The following is an 11,462-nucleotide window of genomic DNA, read 5'->3' as shown; positions in this document are numbered from 1 at the left end:
CATTATAAATATAATCATTTTAAAATCTCCAAAGTATCGAAAGTTAAAAGCGTGCTCCTTGCAGACGTGATTACTGCAATGCGTAAACATGGGAGTAGCACTTTCCTGTTCAGGGTGACGGGTAAGTTAATTTTAACTGCATTTCTTGGCAGTTTAATTAATAACGATCTAGTCATTAAATTAAACCGCTGTCTGTCATATAAATGTCACAATTTTCCATAAAACAGGAGTAGCCTATGAAAGAGCTGGATATTAAAGAGTAGTCCGGTGAAATTAAAATCTCAAAGACACTCGTTTCTGTTTGTTTCAGCTGCTGTAGGCTCATCACCAGATTTGTGGATCACCTGTAAATAGAGCAAGATAGACAAACAACAATTTCATTTAAAGAACAAACAAACAGAAAAGAAAAAAAAGAAACAGCTGGGGGGGGGGGCGTATTCATTTGTAACCGAAAGCATAACTTTCGAATAATGAAACCTGATCGTATCAACACATTAATCCAACTTTCAGACCTGATCAAGTGAAGTGTCTCCCCCCCCCCCCCCCCCCCCCCCCCTCGCTCTCTCTCTGTTTTTCAGCGTGATTGATTGGAGGAGTTCATAGGCTGGCACCCCCATCGCGTCTCCAGCCGCTCACGCTCCACATGATTGGTCCGCCTCCTGCGGCCGCAGCCACCAGAGGCGCCTCCTCTCATAAACCTCCTCTAACTGCGGTAAACTTTCCCATTACTTCCAAGAGAAGCAGAGGCTCACTGTTAGGAAGTTTGCTTTCGACTTATATGGCACACTTGTAGCAGGTAAGTCTTCTTCTTCGTCTTTTAAAACGTTTCTTCTCCCACTTTTGCGGCGCGCACAGCTGCTTTAAACATCTGGCGGTGTCTTGGCGAGCGCAGCGAGACCAAACTCATAATTTCGGGGTATTGTTTTATCGCTCCAGTCAGCCTTTCGGTCCTTATCTGTTTTGACTCTTATCAAACGGTTATCTCTTTTGCTGTGAAGACATATTGCGTTTTTGTTTCCTATCTCTTTATGTGTGCGTCTACTTGCGTATGTGCGTGTGGAGGGGAGGACAGGGATTTGACACGGATGGATCCAGTGCCTCTTAAGAGCGCTTCATGAGAGCATGGCAGTCACTGTAGACTGGGTTTTTATTGGAGTTCGAGATGATACTGACTCAGTAATAATTAACTGGAGCTTTCGTAGTTTATTACCCTATTCTCTATTGTGAAAAATGTAGTTCATCCAAAGATGAATGCTGGTCTGTACACCAGGTGTCCGTTTGCATTTCCCCCCTTTTTCAGAAACCTGCCGACTTTCTGTCAGGATGTTTTGTGGATATATTTTCAATTCACTTATCCTTAACATCGCAAAAAGGGTCATTTCTTGTGGTTTCCTAACGGTTCCGACTCTTTTTGTTACAGGGTAGACCACTCCCTGGCCATTTTTATTTACCCCTACGGTGTATGGAAAGTGCTCCTGGATGGAACTGGGCGAAAACAGCTGGTCCATGGTCAAGCGAGAAGTGTCCAGCAGCCCAGGGTCACCGGCTGAGCAGAACTACCTGCCCGGTGACAGCAGAAGGGACGGCACCACCTCGGATGAGCTGAGGACACCTCCGAACGAGCTTGACGCGCTAGGGCACCGTCGCTCCGACAGCAGATCCCTGCACTCCTACCTTCACTTCGGACACCATAACAACACCCTGACCACTACCGAGGATATCCCGCTGTTTACGGATTTAGACCAGGGGAGCAAACTCGTCCTCTCCACCGGAGCACACAAGACAAGCTTGCTGGTGGACCCGGCCGACATGTACCAAACACTGGCCATTGCGGCCCAGAGCCAGACTGGATATGATTCGAGTTCTGGTGGTTATATGCACTCCAACCCTAACTCCCCAGTGTATGTCCCTAGCTCGCGGGTGGGCACCATGATCCCCAGTCTGTCTTATCTGCCGGCCAACGTGTCTGCTCAGCCCGGGCACGCCGTCTCCAGTCACTCGGTGTGGTCACAGTCCACCCCGGAGAGCCCTTCGTACAGCACCGGGAGCCCGCACGCCTCCAGTCGTTTTCACTACCCTCCAAGCCCACCCATCAATAACGGGACCCCCAGGGACACGGGCTACAGTAACACACTGAATATGAGCAGCAGAGACCAGTACAGCCTTTCTCGTCCCCTCAGCGGGCCCTACCCGAGCCCATACTCCCCGTACGTTGCACCCCAGCTACCCTCGCCTTGGCCCGGGGCACCTTTTGATAACACGATGCTCCACACCTTGCAAAGCAGGAGTGCGCCCTTGATTCGAGGACCAAATGGAGGTAAGAAAAAAAAAATCAAACGAAAACAAAGTAGAGGGAGGCACAAAGATGGAATAGTTTTCCTTCTCACTGTGTGGGACGGAAAGAAAAAAAGGTATTTTAATCACGCGCGCAACCTTGAAGTGTCTGGAGTGAAGGCACCAAGCGCCTGCGTGTCTTTGTAACAGAAACCTGTTCCCCTCGTCGAGGCCTGACCTCAAAATGTTGAATAAAAATATGTTTCATACACTGCCAAAAATGAATTTATGATAGTGTGTGTGTGTGTGTGTGTGTGTGTGTGTGTGTGTGTGTGTGTGTGTGTGTGTGTGTGTGTGTGTGTGTAAGAAACAGGCGCAAATGACTGCCCAGAAATATATAAAATGAATCATTTACATGAAGTAAAATCCACCGAGGCTTTTAAAACAACATTGGCACAACAGTATAAATTTATTAAAAATGTGAATTTTGTTAAACACTTCGCTTTAATCAATTTATAATCCATGAACAGATCATTTTGCCCGCCGTATCTATCCGCTTGCTTTCTTTGACATGAAGTCCCAGAAGCAGAATCGCTTATGAAATAATGACCAGCAACAATGTGTAATTCTCACAAACTCGCTCCCTGTTCTGATTCCAGTATTTCTCTTCAGTTTCAGATATTCTGGACGACATGGGGGAGAGCAGAGAGTGCGTGAACTGCGGCTCCATCTCCACGCCGCTGTGGAGGCGCGATGGCACGGGCCACTTTCTCTGCAACGCCTGCGGCCTCTATAGCAAAATGAATGGTCTGAGTCGGCCATTAATTAAACCACCGAAACGGACGGTAAGGAGACAGGAGGAGGGGGGCGAGGGCCACTTAAATCAACCAATTTCCTGCCTAATTGTTTCAAACAATTGCTGGAGGTCACTGTCGTTGTCACGATTCGGCTTCTGGATGAAGGTTTCAATGATACAGCCCCCAGTTCAAACCTGATTGTAATCAAGGAAAATTTATTTACGCAAGATCACGTGATTTCTATAAAACGGGGAAAATAAATAAATAAAGCATGCATTTCACATTTGAATCAAGGACTTGTGCTTTGCAAAGGAGAATGATAGTTTTAGCTTAGCCAGTGTTTTAAATTCATCAGTCAAGCACAATCATTTAGTTGTTTCATAAGAAAAAAAATGTTATTCACTAAATTCACATTAAATCAATCCACACGTGGAAAGTGTTAATGTAAGGAGACACTTTATCTCAATCTCCACTCCCAGCTACTGTCGGGTAAGCTAATCTAAAAAGGCGTCAGTGGGTCCAGATTTTCCATGGTGCCATTACGCAGTTTTTACAAGGAAGTGAAATGGCACGTAGCAACTCTCTGCGAATTAACAACCTGTAATAAATAAATGAATAATAATATAAATCCGTGCGTAAATGCCAATTAAATTGGGATTCTAACAGGGTGTGGATTATTGTTGGAAAGTCAGGTATGAATAAAATGGTTGAGTGTGTGGTGCTTTATTTTCCTGGATACCCACGTTTAATTATAGTGACTGATGTTATGTTTTGCTTGCCACAACAGTCAACGTCCAGAAGAATCGGCCTTTCCTGCGCCAACTGTCAAACCAGTACCACCACTCTGTGGCGCAGAAACGCGGAGGGAGAGCCGGTGTGTAACGCGTGCGGCCTCTACACAAAATTACACGGAGTAAGTTCACTGCGATTTGAATTTCCCCCCCTCTAATTCAGTTTTAATTTTTAAAAATCGACGCATTATTGATAAAAAAAATATCATTTCTTATTTTCATTTTAAAAAAAAAATCACATCTTACAGGTACCTCGGCCGCTCGCCATGAAGAAAGAGGGAATCCAGACGAGAAAAAGAAAACCGAAAACTTTGAATAAAGCAAAGGGATCCTCTGGTGAGTAGCTGAACAATATTTCTGCTGCACGAAGGAATATGTATGTCATATTTATCTCTTTTAAAATAATGTAACGACAACATTTTTTTTATGTTTCCAGGAAGTAGCAACTCTGTCTCCATGACTCCTACATCCACCTCTTCATCCAATTCCGAAGACTGCTCGAAAACCAGCTCTCCCTCTGGACAAGTGTCAGGGGTAAAACTGATTTTTAATTGCTTTTAAATTTTTCAAATAATAGTTTAAAATAAAAATAATAATTAATAAAACAATGAAATATCTATATCTATATATGTGTGTGTGTGTTAAATAGGAATTTCTACACTTGAAATTACTATAAAAGGCCAGATTTTTCACCCATTTTCATGAGTGAATATTTTGTAAAATACAAACTGTGATAAAGAGATGACATGCAGGCTGACTGATGCTCTGTGGTTATGACTGCTGCTAACTAATATGTCACTGTGATATTACACTAATACGAGTGTCACATTGATCATGCTCCTTTTTCCCCCAACATTGCAATGCAAATGTCATTTCAGTCCTCAATAATAATAATTTAAAAAAAAAAAGGTTTTACACAATCTAAAAGTTTTACTGACATTTTATACAATAAACTCACAATTTTTGCTAACAGAGAGTTTTCTGGTTGCAGATCAGTTCATCTGTGCTGTCCAGCGGGGGGGAGGGAGCAGGCTCGGGCTCGTCCGTCAAGTACTCCGGACAGGACGGCCTGTACGGCAGCGTGGGCTTGACCCAGTCATCGGACGTGGCTTCAGTGAGAGGCGAACCCTGGTGCCCCATGGCCTTAGCCTGAACATTTTAACCTTCTGGGCGGACAGAGACCCCCGGCCCCTCGTGTCTGGATGCTGTGTATAGTGGAAGTATTTGGGTGCAGTGTTGGTTTCCTTCCCTCTCAGCTGATGCAAGAAGAGTTGGACGAGAGGGGGAAAGAAGTTTGAGATGACCTTAAGTCAGACTAGAAGCTTGAATCAAGCATGGAGTATCTGCGATCAGGTTCCAGATTGATGTCAGGGTCTTTTTTTTTTTATTTTTTTGCCTTAAAATACAACAACATCAACAACAAAAGGGAAACGCCAGGCCAAATGATCAATTAGGTGGCCTGCTATGGATGGTTGCTGGACCTGCACTCGGTATCTCTCCCATCCGTGGCACACAGAACCAAATCTGGGTTCCTTAAAGAAAGCCATCTTGTACATAACGGATTTCTCTTTGAAGATGTTGATTGGATATCAGTGCTTCACACAAGCACTCAACTCTTTGTGGACTTTTTTTGATTTTTTGTTTTTTTCCAAAACTGGAATCATGCCATAAGTGCCGAGACAACTTACATGAATCAAAAGAAAGAAAAATATTTATAAATCTTCCATAGTTGAAAAACATGTCTATGATTGTTAATAAAGATATCAATATAGAGTAGAAGTTAAACCATTCTGATGTCTTCTTTTCTATTCTCTGTCTCTCGATAAGCGGTAGTACAGTAGTGTTGAATGTGCACGTTTTCCACTGAAAGCTCTTACTTACTGTATTTGACTGAAACTAGTTTGGTTTAAACAGGGTATAAATGACTATATCACATCGTGTTGTGTTTAATCATTTAAAAAAAAGAGAGAAAAAGATGCAAAAACAATCAACTTCGTGAGACTTAATTTTTGACATGAGAACACTGTCGGCCAACGGGCAGCATTACGGTACTACTTCTACAAAATCTCGCACATGTAAAGCAGTTGGATGGCTTGTTTGAACAAAGAACGCCCAGAATAGCTGTAGGACCCTCTGACCTTTATGTTCTTACACATAAACTGCAAACGAAGGCTGCTGGCCGCGCTACCTGACTCACTATAAACTGTATACCCTTCATAATAATAACATGTGCTGTTGCATCATATTTCAGCCAAAATTAGACCAAAGTGTAGCGTGAGGTCACCTCTGAACAAATCTGTGCTCACTGTGATGACTGTGATGAATCGCTGTAATGATTAAAAGGAGAATTGTTAATGTAACATGTTCTTATGAAGCTCACAGGTCATGCCAAATCATGAATTTGAGAAGCCTTTTTGATTTTTCATTTTTTTTGCATGACCTAAGCAAGTGGTGTGGGAGCTTCAAGAGCTATTTCAGGTTTTAAAAAACAAAAACAAAAAACCCCCCCCCCCACCCTCACCCGAAGAGACTGAATACTGAAGGCATGATAAGTTACATGTAAATGTTAGCACAAAGAGGGTTTTTTTTCTTTGCTTTTGTTCACAACTTTCTTCATCCTAAAAAAAGAGCATGTCATTCACGCAACCGGACTTATTTATTTTTCTGAAATAACATGTTTTCTTTTTGTTTTACAATTTTTTTTTAACATTATGAGAAATTATTTAAATTCAATCCAATAAATTGTTCTGGTGATGCAAATAAATCTGCAGTTTGTTTTTAAAAGAAGAGCGAAACGCGTCAGTGTTTTGGAAATTACGGAAAGAACCACCTTCTGCATATTTTTGTGTGAGTCATTCCCATCTATACTTTAACTCCCCGTTTCTCCTTGGCTGAACAGATACCAGAGGGCTTTATTTTCTCAGATGTTTTCACAACTGGGAGGAAAGAAGAAGACATCACGGCCAGCTAATGCAAGACAAGAATTTCGCCTAAAAGTTGCACAGCAAGACTTACCCAGCTTTTTTTTCTGGGTGATTTCACCAAACCACACCTTTGTCCTTTCTGGTAACGTTTTCACTCGAGACATTTCCTTTTCTTCGGGCCCCTGTGGGCTTAAAGAACAATCCACTTTCCTGTGTCCTCTTGAACCAGCAGCTCAAAGTACCTGTCACAATGTTTACTGTACTTAAGAGAATATGGCCTGTGAGTAATTCCACATGAAAAGATTTTAGAGATGGTTAGGATTTATGCCTGAGCTTAGCGTTATCTGTCTGCTCTTTGACATATTGATTCAGCTAAGTTTATTGAGTGTGGAGGAATGCGCGGCACTGCGTAACAGACAAATCCACAGTTTTCAGGTGAACGGTTATTGCACCTATTTTTCTTACTTGACTTTTGACATCAGATCGGAATGACACTATTTTTCACTATTTCCTTCATATCCATCACAATATTTGCTTTTTTTCTTTAAATTTTACTTGTGTGTTCTAACTGAATGGAAAAGCACGGCTTGTGATGATTTGCTGCTGAGTGTTATATAAAACCCAATTTGTCCACCGAGACCACCGGGCATTAAGTCCTCGAGCTTCCAACGAGATAAATTACAAAAGCACCTTTAGATATGTAAATGCAAACTACTGTTGAGCTCAAAACACAGGCAAATATTTATGGGTATCTGAATTTATGAGGAGGTCCTAGCTTGGCACTGTATCCATGGTGCTACGAGGGAGGAAATATAAACACGGCAGCGCAGAAATCCTCCCTGCGCTCTCATCTGGATTGCTATCCGCACAGCCGAGGGTCACTTTCATGCTAGAGGTGCCACCTGAGAAGGCTGGAAAGCTGCGATGCTTGTCACACAGTTGCAGGTTTGAAATAAGAGTTTGAATTTGTTGCAAATAAGTGATCACATGCTGCAAGGAAGGGTGAGACAGACAAACAGAAAAGACAGAATACAGATCATGATGGCTGTCCAGGGTTGAAAGTCCTCCCTAAGTAAACAAGACAGGCTAACAGCAGCAGACTGCAGGGCCCCGGGCTGTTTGGCCATGGGACAGCAGCACAGTATGGAGCAGTGGCTCCCTCAGGAGATACCCGTTGATCTTTCCATGCTGCCTTTCAAAGGAGAGCAACGCTCAACCCTGCCTCCGGAAGAGATGGGATCTCTGACTCAGCCCTTTTGGGTTTCCTCGACAGACACTGTGGAATACTCTGGTAGAGTAAACACTTAAAAACATTAAAGCTGTGCTGGTTGCAGAGTCTTTCAGATTTGGACTTGCATCAAAAAGTCTCTCAAATGGAAGGAGCGTTTGTGTCCATCACCCTTTTATTGTTCCGTGTTGTTATTGTTATCATGTGATTTAAAAGGGTTCAGAGAAAGCCAAACTGTGCTTTCAAAACCGTGTACACACGGCCTTCTGGGTTGGCAAACACAACCAATCATAAAGGTACCGCCTCCTGCCCTGTCGTAAGCTCTTCGAGTCATATTCACAGGAAGTTTGTTACACACGAGGGGAAGGGACAGTGCAAAATAATAGGAAACAGTGATAAACAGTATCTATAAAAATAAATCTGCAGTGTAGTGATTACATCATATAGCTATGTATAGTCAGTGTTATTTATTACAGAAACGCTGGGCGTGTGTTCAGGGAAGGCAGGGCGTTGAGAACTGAATGACATTTGTGGCAGAGAAGAGTGAAAATCAGAGGGCTGAGCACATGTCCTTGGCCTGACTCTGACTGTGTACGATTGTGTGTGCGTGTGTGTACTGTAAGGAATGCAAGGAAGCTGTCAGGAATTGGACTTAATGGGAGGAGATGTGATAGAAAGCTGAACATGAAATGAACATTGGTCCGATGATTCATCAATAACCTGAAAGCCTTTGACCCTAAAGCGAGTCAGGTGCTACACGTGTCACCCGGGAATGAGCTCGGGTGAATGATGTTGCTTTTAATCCCTTATTTACCTTTCAAAATTAGAGAAATTACTTCAGATAAGAAGTTTATGTTGAAATGGCTGTTCTAACTGCTATTTACAAGGAATATCTTTATGGGAGATGTCGCAAATTAGCAGGAAGAACAGTTTTATTGGATAATTTGATCAAATTTGTTATGATTTCTCTCTTTACTCCAAGTTACACGACAGAGCAGTAAAGATAAACCATTAGCCAATGAAGAAATACAGCTGTTTCATTATTTTATGTGAAAAACATCAACATAAAATTCAACATGTGCCTTTATAACAAACTGTGATCTTATGAAATTTGTAATCTGACATTTACAGTGTTTATCCATCTATCCATCCATTTTCTAGAGCCTGTACTCGCCTTTCTTCTTTGTCTTTCGCTCTCACAACCGAATGTTTGAGGCAGATGGATGCCCCTCCCTGTGCCTGGTTCTGCCAGAGGTTATTTCCTGTTAAAGGGGAGTTCCTTCTTCCCACAGCTGCCACGTTTTTGCTCACAGGAAGTCATCTGATTATTGGGATTTTTTCCTCTATCATAGGGGCTTTACTGCCCTGAAGCAGCTGTGAGTTGGAGTTAAATAAATAAAGAAGGTGGGCTACATCCTGGACAGGTTGCCATTCTATTATATCAGTGAGAGACAGACAACCATTTACAGTCATATTCACATTTGCCAAGTAACCTAACACACGTCCTTGGTGTTGGAGAGGAAGCTGGAGGACCCGAAAGGACAGGTGGAGAACATGAAAATTCCACTCAGAGAGGACCTAGCCGAACCTTTCTTGCTGTGAGGTGATAGTGTGAACGTGTTGCCCAGAATGTTTACCTTCATACTATATTCCTGAATGTAGCCAAAATATTATGACAGCCATTTAGATAACCCTTGCTACGAGCATGCACATGATCTCTGCGTTTATACCTCTCTTTGAGCTAAATGCTAAGATTAGCAAGCACCCGGTCTCAAAGGGGGTGCTGGGGACAAAAAACCAGAACATTCCTTTCCTCTCCATCCCGGCCACTTTTTGATCGTTTGCTGACAGATGTGATAGAGACAGTAGCTATTTTTATTATTTATTTATTTATTTGTGGATATGGGTTGCATTAAAATACCTCTCTATAAGCGTTAGTAAAGTCAAAGCACCGGTGGCCACTTCATGGCTGTTTTGATTTCAGGCACGACGCAGCAGCAGCCACCTGACAGCAGTCCTCAGTTGCCACTTCTTATGGACTCGTGTAAGTTTCTGGTTTGATAAAGCCAAGTTCCTAACTTCTGCTGTAGCTTACTATTTAAAAACCTCAAGGATGCCAGATAAAGAATGTCACCTTGTAAATTCTTAATGGCCCATGTGTTGGCAGAGCGTTTTATGGGCTAAATCAGTTTCTCTGTAAGAACAATTAAAAGACTTGTTTCACTTTTTTATTTCAGACATAACTAATGCACACACACACACACACACACACACACACACACACACACACACACACACACACATATACATACATATATATATATATATATATATACATACACACATATACATACATATATATATATATATATATATATATATATATACACATACACACATATACATATATATATATATATATATATATATATATATATATATATATATATATATATATACACATACACACATATACATATATATATATACATATATATATATATATATATATATATATATATATATATATATATACATATATATATACATATATATATATACATATACATATATATATACATATATATATATATACATATATACATATACATATACAGTGGGGCAAAAAAGTATTTAGTCAGCCATCGATTGTGCAAGTTCCCCCACTTAAAATGATGGCAGAGGTCAGTAATTTGCACCAGAGGTACACTTCAACTGTGAGAGACAGAATGTGAAAAAAAAATCCATGAATCCACATGGTAGGATTTGTAAAGAATTTATTCGTAAATCAGGGTGGAAAATAAGTATTTGGTCACCTCAAACAAGGAAAATCTCTGGCTCTCACAGACCTGTAACGTCTTCTGTAAGAAGCTTTTCTGTCCCCCACTCGTTACCTGTATGAATGGCACCTGTTTGAACTCATCATCTGTATCAAAGACACCTGTCCACAGCCTCAAACAGTCAGACTCCAAACTCCGCCATGGCCAAGACCAAAGAGCTTTTGAAGGACACCAGGAAAAGTATTGTAGACCTGCACCAGACTGGGAAGAGTGAATCTACAATAGGCAAGCAGCTTGGTGTGAAAAAATCAACTGTGGGAGCAATCATCAGAAAATGGAAGACATACAAGACCACTGATAATCTCCCTCGAGCTGGGGCTCCACGCAAGATCTCATCCCGTGGGGTCAAAATGATCATGAGAACAGTGAGCAAAGATCCCAGAACCACACGGGGGGACCTGGTGAATGACCTGCAGAGAGCTGGGACCAAAGTAACAAAGGTCACCATCAGTAACACACTACAACACCAGGGAATCAAATCCCGCAGTGCCAGACGTGTTCCGCTGCTGAAGCCAGTGCATGTCCAGGCCCGTCTGAAGTTTGCCAGAGAGCACATGGATGACACAGCAGAGGATTGGGAGAATGTCATGTGGTCAGATGAAACCAAA

The 11,462-nt window shown here is 41.9% G+C and overlaps 1 protein-coding gene across 3 annotated transcripts; it reads left to right on the top strand.

Annotated features, from left to right (window-relative positions):
• Positions 1-666: 666 nt before the first annotated feature.
• On the top strand, positions 667-5,797 carry gata6 (GATA binding protein 6). Of its 3 annotated transcripts, none has more exons than XM_026150228.1 (7): positions 667-796; positions 1,421-2,317; positions 2,947-3,119; positions 3,859-3,984; positions 4,111-4,198; positions 4,299-4,396; positions 4,854-5,797. In XM_026150228.1, exons 2-7 carry the CDS (start codon positions 1,480-1,482, stop codon positions 5,013-5,015), a joined length of 1,485 nt encoding a protein of 494 aa, XP_026006013.1. In that variant the 5' UTR covers positions 667-796; positions 1,421-1,479; the 3' UTR covers positions 5,016-5,797. The 3 variants fall into 3 exon arrangements, with proteins under 3 accessions (XP_026006013.1, XP_026006014.1, XP_026006012.1); XM_026150229.1 differs by lacking the exon at positions 667-796 and adding an exon at positions 1,046-1,270; XM_026150227.1 differs by lacking the exon at positions 667-796 and having other exon boundaries at positions 1,046-2,317.
• The last annotated feature ends 5,665 nt before the right edge of the window (positions 5,798-11,462 follow it).

This window comes from Astatotilapia calliptera, chromosome 18 (assembly GCF_900246225.1).
Source record: "Astatotilapia calliptera chromosome 18, fAstCal1.2, whole genome shotgun sequence".
Classification (NCBI taxonomy): domain Eukaryota; kingdom Metazoa; phylum Chordata; class Actinopteri; order Cichliformes; family Cichlidae; genus Astatotilapia; species Astatotilapia calliptera.
The sequence above is the reverse complement of the archived record's forward strand: the minus strand, read 5'-3'. Positions and strand labels throughout refer to the sequence as shown.

Coding starts and splice junctions, on each gene's coding strand:
- gata6 (XM_026150228.1), top strand. CDS start 1,480: ATGGAACTGGGCGAAAACAGCTGGTCCATGGTCAAGCGAGAAGTGTCC. Junction 2,318..2,946: donor GATTCGAGGACCAAATGGAG/GTAAGAAAAAAA, acceptor ATTTCTCTTCAG/TTTCAGATATTCTGGACGAC. Junction 3,120..3,858: donor TTAAACCACCGAAACGGACG/GTAAGGAGACAG, acceptor TTGCCACAACAG/TCAACGTCCAGAAGAATCGG.